The sequence below is a fragment of the Malaclemys terrapin genome, chromosome 10 (assembly GCF_027887155.1).
Source record: "Malaclemys terrapin pileata isolate rMalTer1 chromosome 10, rMalTer1.hap1, whole genome shotgun sequence".
In the NCBI taxonomy this organism is placed as follows: domain Eukaryota; kingdom Metazoa; phylum Chordata; order Testudines; family Emydidae; genus Malaclemys; species Malaclemys terrapin.
The window spans coordinates 45,173,264-45,195,751 of record NC_071514.1 but is presented as its reverse complement, the minus strand read 5'-3'; the positions used below and the strand labels follow the sequence as shown (position 1 = coordinate 45,195,751).

The window sequence follows — 22,488 nt, the reverse complement described above, 5'->3', positions numbered from 1 at the left end:
AGAGGAGAAGAAAATGTTTTTTATTTTTAGTTGGGTTTTCTGGTGGCTTTTGTCCTGTCTCCTGCCCACCCACTCCCACCTCATGACTGGAGAAGAAGCTCCATTAGCATGATCAGTCCTGCTGGAAGCCAGCTGTCTATGAAGAATTAAACTCCCTCTGGAGGTTAGTGTAAATCTCTCTTGCTGCCATGCAGTTAAATTATGCTGGCTGACAGTGTTACAGAACATTCACTATGCAAAGCAGAACCCCTCCACGTGCAACATAATTCTTCACACTGTTATAGCCTTGAAGATAAGCCCCCTCACCCCTTCTTGCACATTTTTTTCCACTTCAAATTAGCCTCTGATCAATGAAAACGGGTCCGTTGTGAGTAACAGGTGCCTTTGAAATCCAGAACTTCTGTGTGTTAGTGGCAAAAATGGCCATTTTGTGCAATCTTGAGGGTTGGTAATTGGCCAAAATGACACACGTTTGGGGGTAAAATGTGTCTGGTTTTGCACAGCTTGAATTGCAACCGCACTTGGGGGAAATGAGCAATCTTAGTGGGATGTAAATGAGAGAGGTTGATGGATATTTGGTGGTCAACAGTGGTGGGATAAGAAATGCAGAAAAAGCAACTGAGAGCTTTTGTATGGTGCTGCTAAAATAAAATGTATTCGAGTTTTGGATAGTGTGTGCACTGGTTCCTCAGTGCACTGAAGGGTGAATTATTTTGCAATCTATCCTAGTCACCCTGGTTCTTATGCCTTGTCTATCACCATAGTATGAGTTAGCTGGCCAAGGGGTCTGGCTGTAGGTGGCTTAGGTGTACTTGTTACTTGTCAGTGTTTTGATGTCCATAAAGTATTGTATATTCCTGGAGAATATTTATCTTCCTTCGGGGAAAGTCATCTCATAAAATCTCCAAGCTTGGGGAGGTGCTTGTTTGATCTTCCCCCTCTTCCACTGGCACATCCTGTTGTCAACTAGCAGCCAAGGCATGTCATTGTTTGTGTTGTGTGGGATGTTTGTTAAGTTTGGAGAAGAGGAAGGAAGGTGTTTTCTTTGCGGGCAACAGCAGGCTCTGTCCTCATATAACAACAAGCTCTAAGTGAGAAAAATAATGATCCCTGAGCAATTGCATTACCTTGAACATTGGAGTGGGGCAATAACAGCTTAGACATTGTACTCAGAGGTTGATTGCAGCATGAGTAGATGCACCCAAGCTAGCATTAACCTAGCTAATGCAAATAACAACAGCAGTGAAGCCGCGGCAGCATGGATTGTGTAAGACTGTCTGGGACCCTGGATTCTTAATCAGGTGGCTGGTCTGTGCTGCAGTTTGTGCTGCTGTGGCTTCACTGCTATTGATAGTCCCGTGAGCTAGATCAAAGCTAGCTCAGGTGTGTCTACACTTGCTGCAATTGCACCTCCAGCTGCAGTGTAGACATAGCTTGTGGTCTTTTCTAGTCAGATCTTGCAAGTTAAGCAGGATCAAGCTTAGTCAGTGTTTGGATGGAAGACCTCTAAGAAGAAGCAAGGCTGCTGCCAGATGTAATGTTGGTGACACAGGATATTCTACTGCTCCTCCATCAGTAGGAAGCCTGTGTGAAAGCTGTGCAGTGTTACTCTTGCGTTCCTCCCCAGAAGTGGGGGAGTGATCCAGATATATACATTAGAGCCAAGAAAATAATTCCCGGTGAATGGTTTACTTGGAGATTTTAGCCTCTTTCCCTGCTTCTGGAATGTTCTTGGGTAGATTAATTTACCTGATAAATTGATAAACTAAACAGTAATAAGTCACCGGGACTAGATGGTATTCAACTAAGAGTTCTGAAGGAACTCAAATGTGAAATTGCAGAAATACTAACTGTAATCTGTAACCTATCATTTAAATCAGCTTCTGTACCAAATGACTGGAGGATTCATAGATTCTAGGACTGGAAGGGACCTCGAGAGGTCATAGAGTCCAGTCCCCTGCCCGCATGGCAGGACCAAATACTGTCTAGACCATCCCTGATAGACATTTATCTAACCTACTCTTAAATATCTCCAGAGATGGAGATTCCACAACCTCCCTAAGCAATTTATTCCAGTGTTTAACCACCCTGACAGTTAGGAACTTTTTCCTAATGTCCAACCTAGACCTCCCTTGCTGCAGTTTAAACCCATTGCTTCTGGTTCTATCCTTAGAGGCTAAGGTGAACAAGTTTTCTCCCTCCTCCTTATGACACCCTTTTAAATACCTGAAAACTGCTATCATGTCCCCTTTGTCTTCTCTTTTCCAAACTAAACAAACCCAATTCTTTCAGCCTTCCTTCATAGGTCATGTTCTCAAGACCTTTAATCATTCTTGTTGCTCTTCTCTGGACCCTTTCCAATTTCTCCACATCTTTTTTAAAATGCGGTGCCCAGAACTGGACACAATACTCCAGCTGAGGCCTAACCAGAGCAGAGTAGAGCGGAAGGATGACTTCTTGTGTCTTGCTCACAACACACCTGTTAATACATCCCAGAATCATGTTTGCTTTTTTTGCAACAGCATCACACTGTTGACTCATATTTAGCTTGTGGTCCACTATAACCCCTAGATCCCTTTCTGCCGTACTCCTTCCTAGACAGTCTCTTCCCATTCTGTATGTGTGAAACTGATTTTTCCTTCCTAAGTGGAGCACTTTGCATTTGTCTTTGTTAAACTTCATCCTGTTTACCTCAGCCCATTTCTCCAATTTGTCCAGATCATTTTGAATTATGACCCTGTTCTCCAAAGCAGTTGCAATCCCTCCCAGTTTGGTATCATCCGCAAACTTAATAAGCGTACTTTCTATGCCAATATCTAAGTCGTTGATGAAGATATTGAACAGCGCCGGTCCCAAAACAGACCCCTGCGGTACCCCACTCGTTATGCCTTTCCAGCAGGATTGGGAACCATTAATAACAACTCTCTGAGTACGGTTATCCAGCCAGTTATGCACCCACCTTATAGTAGCCCCATCTAAATTGTATTTGCCTAGTTTATCGATAAGAATATCCTGCGAGACCGTATCAAATGCCTTACTAAAGTCTAGGTATACCACATCCACAGCTTCACCCTTATCCACAAGGCTCGTTATCCTATCAAAGAAAGCTATCAGATTGGTTTGACATGATTTGTTCTTCACAAATCCATGCTGGCTGTTCCCTGTCACCTTACCACCTTCCAAGTGTTTGCAGATGATTTCCTTAATTACTTGCTCCATTATCTTCCCTGGCACAGAAGTTAAACTAACTGGTCTGTAGTTTCCTGGATTGTTTTTATTTCCCTTTTTATAGATGGGCACTATATTTGCCCTTTTCCAGTCTTCTGGAATCTCTCCCGTCTCCCATGATTTTCCAAAGATAATAGCTAGAGGTTCAGATACCTCCTCTATTAGCTCCTTGAGTATTCTAGGATGCATTTCATCAGGCCCTGGTGACTTGCAGGCATCTAACTTTTCTAAGTGATTTTTAACTTGTTCTTTTTTTATTTTATCTGCTAAACCCAATTTTCCTCCCTCCTCCCTGTAACACGCACTTGAAAACTATCATGTGTTACACTGTTGACTCATATTTAGCTTATGGTCCACTATGACACCCAGATTTCTTTCCACAGTACTCCTTCCTAGGCAGTCATTTCCCATTTTTTTATGTGAGCAACTCATTGATTGTTCCTTCCTAAATGGAGTACTTTACATTTGTCCTTATTGAATTTCATCCTATTTGCTTCAGACCATTTCTCCAGTTTGTCCAGATCATTTTGAATTTAAATTTTGGTGCAAATTCTTGAACATGTAAGTTTAAATACACTATGAATGAGTATTCAGGTGTTGAGTGTGTAAAACTCTATTACTCTAAAAGTAGATTGAGCATGAGCAAAGCATATTGGATCTGATTCTCTTCTGCATCTTGTATAGTCATTTACACCAGTGCAAAGGAAGAGTGAAATGCTATCAAATCAAAGTGGTAGCATTTTACTACAGGGTTTTTGCCACCCCAAGCGGCAAAAAAAAAAAAAAAAAAGCTGCGATCGCAATTGGCGGCAGCTTCACTGCGCCACTTTCTTCTTTGGCAGCAATTCGGCGGGAGGTCTTTCCCTCTAAGAGGGACAGGGACCGTCCACTGAATTGCCACCGAAGAACCCGACATGCCGCTCCTTCCCCTTGGCTGCCCCAAGCACCGGCTTGCTCAGGTGGTGCCTGGAGCCGGCCCTGATTTTACGTTCTCTGCATTAGTCTAAATGACTATGCAAGGTGCAGTGCAACAGATAAGTGGTCCAATGAATTTTAAATTCAAGCCAATACTCTATGGAAAACTTTTTTGCTCATTCACTCAACTCTCATATATCTAGAAACAAAAAGCTTTGTTTAGAAAACTAGCTAAGTTTGCCACGTGAAAAAAAAATCAAAAAATTTTCCTAACGCTTCATTTGCAAAACCCAAATAAAGGAACGAATAGTTAAGAGTGTCCTAAATCTCACATTCTCCACGTAATCGACAAACATGCTATTTTCAGAAATAATCAAATGCACATTTAATCGCAGCACAACCGTAACTCTGTCCCATAAGGTGGGGTTTTTTAATTATTTTTGTTGTCTTGATTTCTGTACTCTTAAGTGTTTTCTTCTAAAGGGATATTTTTGGATTTGTACCATAAATTAATGTTGGACTCTTAAACTACTTAGCCAACACTAGTCTCAAGGAACTGAAATTATAGATACTTTACCAAAAATTCTACTGACAATTGATACATCAGTTGGAGTATCCACACTTGAATATGCACTGACTTAAACAACTACACCTTTAGTTAAAACAGTGTGATGGAGCCACTGCCTAGATTCCACAGCTGGGGGCCCCTTGCCCCGTTAAGTCACCTTCAAGTCTACTTTGCCCTCTGACTTTAGTATCGTTCACAAACCTTATACATGTACTCTTTATACCATTATCTAAACCAGGGGTGGCAAACTTTTTGGCCTGAGGGCCACATCAGGCTTGCCAAACTGTATGGAGGACCGGGTAGGGAAGGCTGTGCCTCCCCAAACAGCCTGGCCCCTGGCCCCTGACTGCCCCCATCAGAACTTCCAACCCATCCAACCCCCTCGCTCCTTGTCCCCTGACTGCCCCCCCCAACCTCTGCCCCATCCAACTGCTCCCTGCTCCCTGTCCCCTAACTGCCCCCTGGGACACCCTGCCCCTTATCCAACACCCCCCCACACTCCCCGTCCCCTTACCATGCCGCTCGGAGCGGCAGGAGCTTGCAGCCGCGGGGCCCAGCCAGAGCCAGCCATGCCGCCCAGAGCACTGGCGGCGCAGCTTGGCTCCGGGGGAGGGGGGACACCAGGGGAGGGGCCGGGGACTAGCCTCCCCGGCCGGGAGCTCAGGGGCCAAGCAGGAAGGTCCCACGGGCCAGATGTGGCCCGCAGGCCATAGTTTGCCCACCTCTGATCTAAACCATTGATGAAGATATTGAACAGAACCAGACCCAGAACTGATCCCTGTGGGACCACTAGCGTAGCTAGTGGGGTGCAGGGGAAGCAGCCGCTTCCCCCGCCTTTCCAAAAGCAGCCGGAGGAGCAAGGGGGGGTGGCGCAGGCTGGCAGTCCGCAGCGCGGCCCGGCAGCCACGGCCGGGCCGGAGGTCGGAGCGAGGGGGGATGCAGGCTTGTTGCCGGCCCAAAGGGCCCGAGGGGGGCAACAGCGGGGTTTGTTGCCCGGTGTGCTTTGCACCAATGAACACATCGAGGTGGAGAAGCAATTTAAGTTTATTTGAGATCTTGAAAAGGCACTCAGGAGACCAGCATGTCTCAAATCAGAAGTGCAACAAATACAAACAAGTTTCCCATTTTATACTTCAAGCTGTTTGTGTGCAAGCCTTTGTTTGGTTTTACCCCTACCCCTCCCTCCCTCCCAGACTACAGTTACAATAGGCATTACATTGGTATGTGAGAAAAGTTTTTGTTTATCTGTTTATTTGTGGCCTTGTAAGCTTAGACGCATGTGAACTTTTCCCCTCCCCTTTTCCCCCGTTCTTATCACTACAGCGTTTGTTAATGTGAGCAAAACTGCAGCTGTCTGCGTTACATGCTATGCTTTTGCTTTTTAGGCTGTCAGCATTTTAGGTTGGTTAAAGTTGACAAGATGGAGTTACTGTGGCTCACTTAGACCCAGAGCAAGAGAGCTTTATCGACACTTATGGTCTTCCACTTTTCCGAGTTACCTGGTAGCTATGCCTAGTGATGCCAACAATTCCCTTTTTTGAGAACACTTAACAAACCTTTGGCAGAGGTTTTTTTTATACTTTAAAGACAAAATGCAATTAAGCTTTATGCAATTAGGATTATTAATGAGAGGGTATAAGGGAACTTTTGAGGAATGGGAGGTACAAATTTTATGTATGCGCACTTTACCACAAGCGAGCAAAAGAAAAAGAACAAAACATATTACAACACCTGTGAGCAAGAGGCGAACAATGCCTTTCCCTAGTCCCCCTAGACTAGGTAACCAACCCCAAAGGGAATTAAGAATAGTGTTTTTTTCTTTCTGGGCCTTTCACTGGTTTAAGGCCTGTTTGGCTGACAAGATGTGCTTGTTAATATCCTGTGAAAACTCTGGGACATAGGTACAACACTTTTTTTCAATAAGGGCACAGACCCCGCCCCGTGAGGCTAACACATAATTTAGGGCCTGGCGGTTATGCAGAGCCAGCAATTGAAGCTGGTACAGCTCGGAGCTTATGCCTTTTTTTTATGGCTAGGGTATTATTGGCAAACTGGGTGAGAAATTTGGAAATTTTTTTATAGAGTTGGGTTAGCCGTCCTACCCCATAGGTAGGGACAAATATTATTTTAAACCTGTTTTTTTTTTACCGATGGGTTTAATGGTAGCTTTTAGGGACCAGTAATATCTGGGGCGACCTGAGGGAGCCTGGGTCAAAACACGGAGGGGAGGAGCGAGATAGCCTTTATAACAGCTACCATGCCAACCATGAGGAAGCCATTTGTAGGCATTAGTACTACAAACCCAAAATGCTTTACCATAACTAGCCTTTTTATTGTTACCTTGTAGGTTTTGTAGGGTGGCTTGTGGGGAAAGGGCAAAGAATGCAGCGCCGGTTTGCCAACCGGTGGCATTTAGTACAGGAACAGTGAGACTTATACCAGGACCAATATAAAATTTACACGTACTAATGCCGGCAAACCAGGTATGATTACTTGTACTGGCTTGCTGATAACATATGAGACCAGTGGGTGGAGAGCGTAAACGAATGGGCTGGGGCTTACGAGTGCTACTATAGTGGGAATTTCAAGAGCCATTGTGTAGGCCATACGGAGCTTTTGCAGTACAGTTAGATTGTAAACTTAAATTGTTAGAGGTGCTGCTGCTGTAACCATTCACCTTTGACAAAAGTCTGACCAATTTTGGGGAACTACTTTTCAGGGCAATTCAGCCGAATGGTAGGGAATTTGGGCACATATTTAACAGTTGGAGAGATTGAACTTACGGGCAAAGGCAATTTTTAGGGCCTTATAGGTATTGGTAGCCATGTCTGCAGGGATGGCTCCCCATCCTGCATGTGATGTGGGTGAAACAGTAGGTAACAGAAGGAGTGCTTCTGTGACCAAAAGGAATGTTGTGAGAGACCCTAAACCTGAGCCCATATTGTGATTACAACAACCCAAATGCCCAGAAGATAAGAATTATTGACACCAAACAAATTAAAAAAATAAAAGGACCAGGACCATAGGTTAGGTCGGCCTTTTGTGAATAGATAAAACCAATGCTCAGGGTTCTCGCGGAGAGTGTGCTGTGGCTGTTCAGAGAGAACACTAGGCATTTCCAGTGACCCTTACTGTCTTTTGAATAACCGCTTAAGTCCCAAATTGTTGCTGGCAGCTTTCTCAGCAGGTTGGACAGTTCATTGTTTAGGAGTGGGTACTGCTTTCAGTTGAGAGTGATGAATCCAGTTCTTGCGTCCTTTGACGTTTGCCGCCGTGTGGGTAACAAACAGGACGGTGTGGGGTCCCTTCCACTTCTCTTGGAGAGGCTCGTCCTTTCAGGTCTGCATGAGTACAGAATTGCCTGGCTGCAAGGAGTGGACCAGGGTATCCAGCAGAAGAGGCTGTGAATTTTTGGTGTATCTGTGAAGAGAAGAAAGAACAGCAGACAGAGAGCATATGTACTGAGACAAGAAACCACACCCCACTTCCCACTCCCCTGCCAGAACTGGGTACCATTTATAGGCCATGCCCTTTCAAACATAATTTCGAAGGGACTAAGCCCTAACCTGCCCTTGGGGAGAGCACGAATGCGGAGTAACACAAGGGGCAAAGCATTAGGCCACCTAAGAGAAACCTCCTGACAGACCTTTGAGAGGTGTTGCTTGAGTGTCTGATTTGTGCGTTCCACTACTCCACTGGCTTGTGGTCGCCATGGTGTGTGGAGCTTCCAGGGGATTTGCAAGGCACTTGATATCTTTTGAACAACTTGAGATGTGAAGTGTGTTTTATTATCAGATTTCATTCACTGGGGAAGGCCGAAGCGAGGAATGATCTCCTTAACAAACTTAAGAGCCACTGTTTTGGCAGTGTTGTTACGACATGGGAAGGCTTCGGGCCATCCGCTGAATTGATCCACCAAGACGAGGAGGTACCTGTACCCTTGGGTCCGGGGAAACTTAGTAAAGTCTATTTGCCACACCAATCCTGGGCCTGGGGTAGATTTCAAGGTGGCTGGTAACACTGCTACTTCTGGTCGAGGGTTATTTTTTTGGCAGATTAAACATTTAGCTTGTACCTGTGATGCTAGGGGTTTAAGTTCAGAGGTTAGAAAATATTTATTCATAAGCTGGGTAAGAGCCTCTCTGCCGGCGTGTATGGTTTGATGCAGTTTTTGCAACACTGGTCGGATCAGGCCCTTGGGCAGGAGGATTTTTTCCTCTGTGGAATAAAACCATTCCTCCTTTTCCTGGAGACCAAGACTGTCAGCCAGGTTTCTGTTATTATGGGAGTAATGAGGGGCTGCAAGCTCACCTACTGATGGGATGAGGACATGCATGTGGGCATTTTCCTTTGTTGGTGATTTCAGGGTAGCAGCACGCTTGGCTTCCCTGTCTGCTCTGGCATTGCCCTTGGTTACATTTTGATTTTCCCTTTGATGGGCTTTGCAATGCACCACTGCTACTGCTGAGGGGAGTTGTACCGCTTCTAAAAGCCGGAGAATTTGAGACCCATGCTTGACCGGGGAGCCTTGGGCTGTTAGCATTCCCCTTTGCTTCCACAGACCAGCGTGAGCATGCAATACCCCAAAACCTTACTTTGAGTCAGTAACGATATTGACCCGTTTGTCTTTTGCCAGATTGAGTGCACGAGTTAGGGCCACTAGTTCAGCAAGCTGGGCAGATGTTCCAGCAGGTAAACTCTCAGCTTCCACAGTATAATGGAGAGACACAACAGCATAACCAGCCCTTCTTTGCCCATCTACAACAGCACTACTGCCATCGGTATACCATTCCAAGTCAGCATTTGGGAGTGGTTGATTTTTTAAATTTGGGCGGCTAGAGTATTGTGCATCTATGATTTCCAGACGGTTATGTTCCTGCTTTTCTGTTTCTGGTAGCAGGGTAGCTGGATTAAGGGAGGGACAGGTTTGCAGGGTAACTTCAGGGTTCTCTAACAGTTTTGCCTGGTACCGAGCAACTCAAGCCTGTGTGAGCCAAAGACCACCCTTAGTATTTAGCAGGGCTTGAACCATATGGGGAATATACACTTGCACAGTTCCTTCCAGTGTTAGTTTTTTAGCTTCCCCAAGCACTATGGCAGTGGCTGCGACTGCTTGCAAGCATGCTGGCTATCCCTTTGAAACTTGATTCAGTTGTTTAGAAAAGTAGGCTACGGGACGTTTTCGGGCACCTAATAGCTGAGTAAGCACTCCCAGGGCTACCCCTCTCCTTTCATGCACATACAGTTGGAACGGCTTAGAGAGATCCAGCAGACCCAGGGCTGGGGCTTCCATCAACTTCCTTTTCAAGATTTTAAATGCCCTGTTCGCTTTTGGGGTCATGATTTGCTCCCTTAACACATTCATACAGAGGTTTAGCCCATAATTTAAACTCTGGGATCCATATTCTGCAAAAGCCTGCCATGCCCAGAAATGCCCTGAGCCGTTTACAGTTGCTGGGGATAGGAATTTGGCAGATAGCCTTCTTTTTTTTATTTGAGAGCTGTCTCTCTCCCTGCCTTATGTGAAATCCCAGATACTGTACTTCTGAGAGAGCAATTTGAGCCTTGCTTTGAGCTACCCGGTATCCTCGGAGTTTAATAAAGTTCAGGAGACTCACAGTGGCATTGAGACAAGGGATCAGACCCACAGCAGCAATTAGCAAGTCATCTACATATTGCAGGAGTAGGACTCTGTCTGAATTATTCCACTCTTCCAAGTCTCTGGCCAGAGCCTGAACAGAGTGGGGGAATTTTTAAATTCCTGGGCCAATACTGTTCAGCAAAGCTGCTTTTTAACCCTTCGTTTGTTCTTCCACTTGAAGGAGAATATTTTTTGAGATTGGGTGTCGACTGGAATCATGAAAAAATCATTTTTTAAATCTAGGACCAAGAAATGGGCATACTGCCCCCCTATAGAGGCCAACAGTGTATACGGATTTGGAACAAGGGGGTGCAGAGTCTTAACCCGCTTATTAACTGCCCTGAGGTCCTATACCAGCCGATACATGCCATTGGGCTTTTGTACGGGCAGAATGGGAGTGTTTCACGCTGACTGGCATTCTTGTAGTACACCGTACTTTAGGAACCGATCTATAGTCCTTTGCAGTTCCTTTCTGGCTTCCCTCTTAATCGGATACTGTTTGATTCGCACTGGGCTTTTTTCTGGGAGGAGCTGAATATGAATAGGGATTTGATGGGTTGCTTTTCCTGGGACCCCTGATGCCCAGACAAGGGGATAAACCTCGTCCTCCCACTGGTTCCACTCTGGGGCTTGCATAGCTGAGGGTTTAACTGCAAGGGTTATTATCCAAGCATTCTCAGGGGGTAAGGTGAAAGTTATATTATCTTGGGTAAAATGCAGGGTGGCACCTAAACGACAAAGCAGGTCTCGTCCTAGTAGTGGCGTTGGACAATCAGGGAGGTAAACCAGCTTGTGTGATACAGTTTTGTTTCCCAAGGTACATTCCACTGGGGCATACATTGGGCACTTAGTTCCTTTCCCTGTGGCACCCACCACTGTGAGGGAGTCTGCCACTAGCAGCTGAAGGGGTTGATTTACAGTGGTCCGTGCTGCTCCAGAGTCTACTAAAAAGTTTATTTTTGAATTTCCCACCCTCATTTTTACTCAGGGTTTCGGGGGTAGGATGGTCCGTCTCCCCTGACACCCCTAGTCTTGATCCTCCGCTGCCATTATAGGGGTACCTTTCCTTTCAGGGCACTTATTTTTCCATTGTCCCTCCTTCCGGCATATGGCACGCTGGTTGCGACTCAGACGCCTTTCCTGGGGACCAGGGCGCCCACATTCATGACCTCTTATTTCCCGGCCCCTTTCACCTTTTTGTGACCTTCCTCTGCCACCAGCCTGCACCGCTGCTACCATTATTTTTACTTGCCTTTTTTTCTTCTCTTCCTCTTTAAGGGTATAAGCCCTATTTGCAGTCTCCAAAATCTGAGCCACAGACATTCCCATTAAATCCTCCTTTTTCTGCAATTTCCTTTTAATATCAGGGGCCACACGGCTGGTAAAGATACCCTTTATAATTGCCTCAGTTGCCTGATCATGCACTGGTAGTTTGCTTGATGGTATCCCGAATACGCTGCAGAAAAGCCACTGGACTTTCATTTGCTTCCTGGATTAGCTTATAAGGCTTTGCCCAATTGTTATGTCGGACAGCTGAGTGCCGGAGGCCATGCATAAGCAGTTCCTTATAGAAGTTAAGAAGCTTCCAACCCTTCTCCTCATTCGGATTCCACCGGGGGTCCACTAGGGGAACAGCGACCTCAGGCAAGGGCTTGCCTTATCTATCCTCATTATGCCTTCTCTGTGCTTCCTCCTTAGCCTTAGCTATAACCTGATTCTGCTCCACCTCAGACAACAAGGTTCTCATAAGTATATTGCAATTATTCCAGTCAGGCTTACAATTAGCCAGACACCCTTCAAAGATTGAAATAAACCTGCTTGGATTCGTAGAAAATTCACCTGCCTGTGCCTTAAAGGCAGCTACATCCACTGGGTTAAAAGGAACATGAGAGTACACAGGCACGATCTGGGCTGCACGATCCTGTGTTTCTGGACGGGCTACCACATTCTCAGTAATCAACGGATACAGTCCCACCAAGGGGGTACTTTCTGGAGCCTGTGGGGGTGGAGGAGCCGAAGGGGACACTAATTTTGGCATTACAACTGTGGGAGGGTTCTGGGGTTTAGCAGCAGGTACTACCGAGTCTGTCGGAGTCAAATGGCACTTGTGCAAAATATCAGTCCTATTTCTTAATACCATAAAGGCATATGCATAGAGATGTTTATTCCATTTATCAGTTCGCTGACAAAACAAAAGTAACTGAAGGATTGTGTTGTAATTAAGTGATCCTTCTGGTGGCCACCTTTCCTGGCACTCCAGCTGGTATTAAGGCCAATCAACTGTACAGAATCTTTTTAATTTACTTCTAAGCATCGAATCTGACCCAAACACATCCCAATTTGCTAGGATGCATTCTAAGAGCGTACACTGTGCCCCGCCGGCTATACTCTGTCCCTGCCCCATACTCTAGAGAGACACTGGGCGTCCCCAGGTAAAGTCCCCACTGGACTGTTCCTACCTTATTTAAGGGTCTGGTTCTGCACCGTCGCCCACAGTTGCTTCTCCACTGTCTGTGTGCGTTGCACCGTTGTGCCCTCCAGGGTCGATCAAACCAGTTTTGCACCCACCTTATAGTAGCTCCACGTAGGTTGCATGTCCCTAGCGAGACAAACCCCAGTGTTTTCAGAATGCCAGTTCTCCCTAGCAAATAAATCAAAGTGTCCCTGCTGGGCTGTACTCTATGGGGCATATGTCTGTCTGCACCCCGCCTTGATCACATGATACGTGGACTTCTGAATATATTCTGCTTATGATTAGTACAATGGGGAAAAGACGTTGCCCCTCCTTGTAATGGAGAATGGTGGCTGCAGAGAACCAACTACAACTCCCTGATTCAGGGCTGCTGAGCCCTCTGGTTCTAAATGGCCCTGTGAAGGGTAAGACTGCATATCAGCAGAAGATGGTAGCCCAACTATACCGTGCCCCCTCCTCTCCACCAGCCTGCCGTCCTCCATGTAAGGCCAAGGGCAGAGGGGACAGCTGGATAAGAGACAAGTTCTGCTGAATTTTTCACTGGAGAGCTCTGGCTGGTTTAAGGCTGCTGCGTGTGAGAGAATGCTGGCACGTGCATCCAATATACAAACACAGAGAAAGCCCCTGCCCTGTGGGACTTACAATCTATTTTCAAAATGGGGGATATCAAAGGAGGACTGCTCCCTGGAGAGAAGTAACGTGCGAGTGAAATGCTGAAGAGAAGCTATGCGATTTATTTTGTAAAGCAGACTGAAAATTTTAAATCCAAGTGAAATGTGGATGAAAAATTGGAGGGGGTGGGTATATTTGGTGATTATTTTTTTAAACGGTTTTCTGAGTTGCTCTAATGTTTTGTATTTAACCACTGATCTGCCCATGGAGAATTGACCCAACCTTGTCTTGGGCTGCCTTTGATTTGTTGTGGCTCCCTGGCTTGGAGCTCTCCGTCTGCTGGTTGTATTGGCTGGGTGTGAATCGTCTCCATCCTGGCCCCTGCAGATATTCCACATGACCTATGACCTGGCGAGTGCGGTGGTGCGGATTGTGAACCTGATTGGAATGATGCTGCTGCTGTGTCATTGGGATGGCTGCCTTCAGTTCCTGGTGCCCATGCTCCAGGACTTCCCTGAAGACTGCTGGGTGTCCCTCAATCGCATGGTGGTAAGTGCCTGCTCTTTCTTGACACCCCAAAGCCCTCCACAAGCCCCCAATAACAAAGCATCCCTCCAGCATCATCCCAACACACAGCTCCCTATTCCACAACCCCTCCCCCCTCAGCAATACAGCATCCCCTAGGGTTGCCAACCTTCCCGGATTGGCCGGGACTCTCCCAGAATCGGCCTCAATCTCCTGGTTGCTATTGAAAGCACTCCAGGAGATTTTAACAGGCCAGAAGTCCAGTCAGTGGCACAGTGGGGCTAAGGTAGGCTCTCTGCCTGCCCTGGCTCCATGTGGTTCCCAGAAGTGGCCAGCATGTCCCTGCGGCTCCTAGGTGCAGGGGTGGCCAGGGGGTGTCTGCATGCTGCTCCCGCCCTGAGCGCCAAATCCACAGCTCCCATTGGCCAGGAATCATTGCGAATGGGAGCCGCGGGGGTGGTGACTGCAGGCAAGGGCAGAGCCGCCTGGCTGCCCCTAAGTCTAGGAGCCTCAGAGACATGCTGCCGCTTCCAGGAGCCTTCCTGAGGTAAGCACCGTGCAGCTGGAGCCTGCAACACTCATCCCCTCCACCCCCCGCACTCCAATCCCCTGCCCAGTCTCAACCTGGAATCCCCTCCCACACTCTGAACCCCTCAGCCCCAGCCCAGAGCCCACACCCCCTCCCGCATCCCAATCCCCTGCCCCAGCCCAGGGAAAATTAATGAGGGTGGGGGACAGTAAGCAACCGAAGGAGGGGGGATGGAGTGAGCAGGGGCGGGGCCTTGGGGAAGGGGCGGGGCAAGGGTGTTTAGGTTTGTGCAATTAGACAGTTGGCAACCCTAAGCACCCCCCAGCTATCCAGCAGCCTTCCACTGCCTCCCCCACTCCAGTATCTTCCTCCTCTCTCTAGCATCACCTGGAGGTGGGGGAAGCTGGAGGGAGGTGGAATGCACCTTGCAGAACCCTCTGTGGTGAAACAAGCAGGGCTGACTGGTCTGGAGAGCAGCAGTGGCAGAACCTAAATGGAGTCTGCTCTGGATGCACACAGGAGAAGGCAGGAGCCCAGCTCCCCCTGCTGGCAGGAGACAGCAAGGAGGCGGGTTCAAAAAATTACACAAACCCTGCTCCACAGGGCCGCCCGGAGGCGGGGCAAGTGGAGCAATTTGCCCCAGGCCCCACAGGGGCCCCCATGAGTATGTTGGAGGCTCCCCCCGCCTCCGTCTTCCCCCATCCCCCAGCATCTCAGCTGGTAAGGGGGCAGGGCTGCGAGCTGCAGCCGAGCGGCGGGAGCTCAGGCCCTGCTGGAAACACCACGCCACTGCAGCATTGGATGTGGCGTGCTGAGGCTCCGGGAGAGGGGGTAAGCGGCATAGTAAGAGGCTGGGGCCGGGCACCCCCCCCACCCCATCCCCCACAGCCCTGACCCCAGCTCTGAGCCTAGCCCCTCTGAGCTGGGCACCCCCCCGACCCCATCCCCCCCCACAGCCCAGACCCCCAGCTTTGAGCCCAGCCCCTATGAGCCAGGCACCCCCCAACCCCATCCCCCCCACAGCCCTGACCCCCAGCTCCGAGCCCAGCCCCTCTGAGCCGGACACCCCCCTGACCCCATCCCCCCCACAGCCCTGAGTCCAGCCCCTGTGAGCCGGGCACCCCCCAACCCAGAGCCCAGCTCCCCACCCAGCCCTGGGTAACAGCAGCACCACCCCCAGACAGCGACAGCCCATTGGCACCAACCATCACCATCACCCAGCAACAGCCCATTATGTAATTGCAAATGTATACATACCATTAAAGCATTTAATGTTTTTAAATAATGTATTTAGTGTTTTTTCAATTTATTACAAATTAATTTTTGAATGTATTTCACTAGTTATTTTTTACATTTCCAAATACATGTTACTATAGTATTGCAACTTTTTTTTATGGAAGGGGCCCCCAAAATTGCTTTGCCCCAAGCCCCCTGAATCCTCTGGGCGGCCTTGCTGCTCCATGCTGGGAGCAGGCCCTTGTGCATCTGTGGGGCTGAGCTGGGGCAGCAACGTGCCCAGTGCCTCCCCATAAAGGCAGGCCTGGGTTTGAACCACAGGCTCCTAATTCCTGACACCAATCCCTGCTGTGGCCTTAAGCAAGTCATTCATCCTCCCTTGCCTCAGTTTCTCTGTGTATAAGATGGTGTGATTGCACTGCTCACCTCCCTGCTTTATGTGGGTGTTGTACAGACTATAAAGCATCCTGAAAATAAACTGTGCCAGGCAGTATTGCAACTCCCATAGCAGGAGCAATAGCCGGGGCTCTGCTGGCGGCTGCAATGTTTATGATGAGACATGGAACATATGGTAAGTGCCCGATGAGCTCATGGTGCCTTTCAACATTTCCCCAAGAATTCAGGATCCCTTATTCAAAGGGACAACGTCCAGATGATTAAGCAGCAAAACTGACAAACCTTAAAAAATTGCCTCTTATTGCAGCCAATTTCTTCTTCAAAATCAGGCACTGAAGCAGAAAGAAACTTGAAATTAAAAAGGCTCAGCCAACATCTCATGCCTGCCCTATGCAGAGCTGTGAAGGGCCAGGATGGGTGGCCCATCACAGGCTGAGTTAGAAGCCACAGAGAACCACCTGTGGGGAGGTTGGTTTGTTTATTTCTCCCCGCTGGTGAATGGTGCCAGACTGACTGCTTTATTGATCTGCAGGACAGGTACAGCACGATCTTCCCCCCCAGGCTGCCCCCTCTCTATTTCTATTGTGGTGACTAGAGATCAAGGCCCTGTTGTGCTGGGTGTTGGACAGAGATGGAGTGAGAGACGGCCCCTGGCCTGAAGAGCCTACAGTCTAGACAGACCAGAATGCGCAGCGAGGGGAAGTGATGTGCCTACGGTCACACAGCAGGACATTGGTAGAGCCAAAAATAGAACCCAGGCATCCAGTGCCCTGGCCACTAGATCATGCTGCCTCTGCGTTTCTGCTGATGTGCCTCAACCATCCCAGGGAGGTACTAGCCTGAGCAGCAGCTGAAGGGGAGCTGAGTCTCTCTGCCTGGTCAGTACTGACCCAAGTCAATTAGTGCCAGTTCTGTGGTGGGTTTTGTGAGGTGGATACCTGTCCACTAGGAACTGGGTGGAAGCTGAAAACATGCTGAGCAGCCTGGAAGGACTTTCAGACGGTTCTCTCCTGAGCCAAACTCCCAAAGCTTTGTATCCCATCGCTGCGTTCTTGAACAGCCAGGCTCCCATGCCAGCCTGGTGTGCCAGATTTACAGTGCAAATTCAGCTAAAACCAAACGTCAGCTGGAGGAGTTGGAGCAAGTGGCACCGCAGGCGAGGAGGGGACAGTCCAGACTGACACATGCCAAGCCCTACATCTAGGAAAAGGCAATAAACAGTATGGATAGGGAGGGATGAAGAGGCTGGATGACCCAGGGTCAGGGCACTAGCTTGGAATTTGGGAGATTGGGGTTCAAGTCCCTGCTTTGCCACAGACTCTATGTAGCCTTGGCAAGTCACTTAGTCTCTCTATGCCTCAGTTCCCCACCTGTGCAATGGGGGTGCCAGCCTGGCGTGCTGAGAGGAGAAAGCCATTAAAAATTATGAGGTGCTCAAAGACTATGGCAATGGGGGCCAGATAAGTACCTTAGACCGACTTAGGGGAGTCTGAGACCCCCAGGGGATAAATCTGGGCTCACAGTGCTATCCTGGGGTTCAGTACAGCTAAGGATGTACAAACAATGCCAGTTTGTACCTCTGGGGCATGTGGCAGTTTGGTCACCACAGTTGCTCTCAAAGGATGTTGATATTCTTATCCCCCTCACCCTTTTTTTAAAAAAAATGGGGAAACTGTGGCACAGAAAGGTGACGTGACTTACCCAGTGTCACCCATTAGGCCAGTGGCAGAGCCAAGAAAGTAACCCCGGTCTTCCGAGTCCCTGTCCAGTGCTCTGTCCACTAGGACACACTACCTCCCACTTGTCTCACCCACTACAAAGATGAGCAAAGGATTGGAGCATCAGAGGAAGTGAGGAATGGAGCTAAAATTATCATCTTAAAAAAGATTAGGTGAGGGCAGGCCATGATCACAGGCTATTAATATTTTCAAGAGATCAGTGTGACAGAAGAAAATAACTATTTGCAGGCTCAGAAGATGCAGGAGCTGTGGAGGGTGAAGGAAAAGCTAAGTGGGATTGGGGGTTAGGTGAAAAGTGAAACACACATCACCTTTGGTACAAACAGCCTTGTGAAAACTCCTTGACTCTGGCAACGATTGCTGATGCTCCTATCACGTTGCCTTTCTTCAGCTCTAGGCTGAAGAAAGTATGGGAGTGATGCCCTGGGCAGGGGAAATCAGCCCCCTGGTGCTGTGAAGTTGAAGTGGGACAAGTTTGGGATGACCGCATGACTCAGCTCTATCCCTGTGTGAGCCCCAAGGGTTTGTTTTGCTAGCTGTGGGCTGGCTGTCCAGGTGTCTCATTCCTAACTTCTGCTGTAATAGATTGCCTCAATTGCTCACAACTGGCTGCCCTGCCAGGAATGTCCCATAAGCTATTGCATCAGTTACCATGGAGCTTTCTCCAATGTGCTCGAGGCCCCGCCCTGACTCCCCATATCCCCCAAAGCCGGTGGAAGCTTAGCTTGGGCTGGTAGCCTAGAGCTGAGGCTCAGCCGGCTGGCTATGGCCAAGGGGGAACCAGGGCAACTCAGGTCAGGGGTTGGCTTGGGACTGGTCAGGCCGGCGCTTGGGGGCCAGCCAATGGCCCAGGGGTTGGGGCAATTTGGCCAGGGCTCCTCTGGCTGCGGTGGGCCTCAGGGCTTTGGCGGGTGGAAGGGAGGGGACAGGCAAGGTGGGGCAGGACCTCGGGCAGAAGGGGCGGGGGGGGGGGAGTCTAGCCTCCTCAAAGGAGGCATTCACATACCACCCGTGGACCCAATGCTTCCTTTGAGGAGTTACAAGAATTGCCACAAAACATTTTGAGTAGGAGCGGCTGAGTGTGGGACACTGAGAGTGCCCAGACCTGTGCAGCGCTATCTATATTAGGGCTATAGTCAAACCGGTTTGGCAGATCATTTAAAAAACCTGCGAGTTCACCCATGCAAATGCTCCCTGAATCAGGGAATGCACTAAACTAGGTCAGTGCCAGACGTATGTTCAAATGGATCCCTGCTTAGCTGGGTTCACACACTGTTCTGTAACTTGGTTCTGCTTGGTTGAAAATTTGTTTAATGAGGACAGAGCTGTTTCCTTAACACAGTGTAAGGGCTTAACACACACAAGTTCTGCCACTTTAACTACCCTGGAACACTCCCTCTCGTGTGGCCACAGTTATTCTGCTATAGCTATTACCCTACAGTAGGGTTACCATATTTTGAGTGTCCAAAAAGAGGACATTCCACAGGGCCCCGGCCCTGCCCCCAGCCCCACCCACGCCTCCACCCCAACTCCACCCCTTTCCCAAAGTCCCCGCCCCAACTCCGCCCCCTCCCCTGCTTCCCGCGAACACTTGATTCGCGGGAAGCCTGAAGCAGGCAGCAGGTAAGCTGGGGCGGGTGGGGGGAGGAGGCGCGGCTCCAGTTTCTGCTGTTCTCATTTGCTGTCACTGGCACACAGCCCTGCCCAGTGCCAGCTGCTCCTTGCTCGCCTACAGCCCTGGCAGTTTGAGCTGTAACCACCATAAGATCTGAAAAGTTACTCAGGGTCTGGTGTGGAACAGGCTGCTTCCCAGGGCGGAGCCAGATGCTGGAGGGAATGGTGTTGGCGGTACAGTTGGTAGCACTCTTCCCTCTGAGCCAGTTCTGACCCTGTGCATCAGTAGGATGCTAGGGGGCTCTGGTCTGCGTTGGGTAACTACTGTACAAAATACTGCCTTGCCCTCTAAAGTCCCAGGGCAGGTGGGTAAATATTATCCCCCACTTCCTAAGGGGCTGCCGGAGAGGTGAAGTTGTTTGTCCAAGGCCAAACAGCAAGTCATTGGCAGAGCTGCTCCCAATTCTCAGCTCTCAATCCTGTATCTCATTCCTCTAGATCTCACCTGTGGCCATTAGAGACCCAGTTTTTGTGTGGTGTTGAATTCCTCCTCTACTGTCAACTCCTGCGGAGCTGGATGAGAACTGAGTTTGCTCAGCATCTCACAAGAAGGGCCCAGCACCACTGGCAGATCTTCTGGTGAGAAAGGGTGTTAGCCTGGGTATTTTAGCCAAATTCCAACAGGGCTAATAGAAATCTGTCCTCCAAAATTCCCACTTCAGTTTCAGCTTGATAGAGCATCCTTCACTTCCTGTCTTAAACTGTAGCATCAAGTTGCACTGCAGTGTTTAACAGCTGTTGCGTTCAACCCCAAAAGCAGCTGCATTTCTGTGATAAAAATAAGTAATTCTCATAGATGTACCGCTGATAGAGCACTGTGGGATCCTTCAGGCTGAGAGATGCTGTAGAGAAGCCAGAATGACAAGGCCAATGGAGACATTTCCTGAGCACTGCCCAGCTGGGGTGAAACAGGACATTGTCTCCCCTCTGTGTAGTGCCTGACTCTTGCCTCTATCATTGCAGTGGCAGCCACAGATGAGCATGAAGGCAGATGGTTGCGGATCTCTCGAGGCATCTAGAAAGACTTATGTGTAGTCCGGGGAGGAGCCGGTGGTCATGGTACATGTAGGTACCAGTGACATAGGGAAGGGTAGGAGAGACATCCTGGAGGCCAAATTTAGGCTGCTAGGAAAGAGACTGAAATCCAGGACCTCCATGATAGCATTCTCAGAAATGCTTCCAATTCCACGAGCAGGGCAAGGTAGGCAGGCAGAGCTTCAGAGTCTCAATGCATGGATGAGACGATGGTGTAGAGAGGAGGGGTTTAGATTTATTAGGAACTGGGGAAACTTTTGGGATAGCGGGAGCCTATACAGGAAGGATGGGCTCTACCTAAATCAAAGTGGATCCAGACTGCTGGCACTTAACATGAAAAAGGTTGCAGAGCAATTTTTAAACTAAGAGATGGGGGCAAGCCAATCACTGCAGAGGAGCACGTGGATCAGACAGAGATTTCTCTTAGAGGAGAGTCTGTTGATAGAGATTCTCTAGGTTTTAGTCAGGAGGAGAGGATGGAAGAGGCTAAAGTAGGGGAGGGATAGCTCAGTGGTTTGAGCATTGGCCTGCTAAACCCAGGGTTGTGAGTTCAATCCTTGAGGGGGCCATTTAGGGAACTGGGGTAAAAATCTGTCTGGGGATTGGGCCTGCTTTGAGCAGCGGGTTGGACTAGATGACCTCCTGAGGTCCCTTCCAATCCTGATATTCTATGATATTCTATGAAAGTATGGGCCAGATCAGATGAGAAACATTCACATAAAAAAGAATCTGACACATCAGAAAAGGGCAGACAAATAAACAGTGACAAGATTTTAAAGTGCTTGTACACAAATGCTAGAAGTCTAAATAATAAGATGGATGAACTAGAGTGCCTCGTGTTAAAGGAGGCTATTGATATAATAGGCATCACAGAAACCTGGTGGAGTGGGGACAATCATTCCGGGGTACAAAATATATTGGAAGGATAGAACAGGTCGTGTGGGGGATGGAGGGGGGGTGTCACTATATGTGAAAGAAAATGTAGAATCAAATGAAGTAAAAATCTTAAATTAATCCACATGTTCCATAGAATCTCTATGGATAGTAATTCCATGCTCTAATAAGAATATAACAGTAGGGATCTATTATTGACCACCTGACCAGGACAGCGATAGTGACTAAGGCTAGGTCTACACTACGGGGGGGGGGGGGGGGTGTCAACCTAAGATACACAACTTCAGCTACGTGAATAGCGTAGCTGAAGTTGCGTATTTTAGGTCGACTTACCTGGCTGTGAGGATGGCGGCGAGTCGACCGCTCCCGTGCCGCCGTCGACTCTGCTTCCGCCTCTTGCCACGGTGGATTTCCAGAGTCGACGGCAGAGCCATCGGGGATCGATTTTATCACATCTTCACTAGACGCGATAAGTCGATCTCCAATAGATAGATTGCTACCCGCCGATCGCGGGTAGTGAAGACGTGCCCAATGAAATGCCAAGGGAGATTAGAGAGGCTATCAAAATAAAAGAACTCAATAATAGTGGGGGATTTCAATTATCCCTATATTGAATCAGTACATGTCACCTCAGGGTGAAATGCAGAGACAAAATTTCTCGATACTTTAATTGACTGCTTCTTGGAGCAGCTGGTACAGGAACCCACAAGGGGAGAGGCAATTTTTGATTTAGTCCTGAGTGAAGCACAGGATCTGGTCCAAGAGGTAACTATAACAGGACGGCTTGGAAATAGTGAACATAATATAATAACATTTAACATTCCTGTGGTGGGAAGAACATCTCAACAGTCGAACACTGTGGCATTTAATTTCAGAAAGGGGAACTATGCAAAAATGAGGAGGTTAGTTAAACAGAAATTAAAAGGTAGTGACTAGAGCGAAATCCCTGCAAGCTGCATGGACACTTTTCAAAGATACCATAATAGAGGCCCAACTTACATGTATACCCCCAATTAAAAAACA

At 48.3% G+C, this 22,488-nt stretch overlaps 1 protein-coding gene across 1 annotated transcript in view; it reads left to right on the top strand.

Annotated features, from left to right (window-relative positions):
* The window catches only part of HCN4 (hyperpolarization activated cyclic nucleotide gated potassium channel 4), a 195,715-nt gene that overhangs the window by 97,584 nt on the left and 75,643 nt on the right, over positions 1-22,488 (top strand). Inside the window, exon 3 of the mRNA XM_054041076.1 lies at positions 13,825-13,986. Coding sequence (XP_053897051.1) covers positions 13,825-13,986 — 162 coding nt within the window. The remainder of the gene's footprint in view (positions 1-13,824; positions 13,987-22,488) is intronic.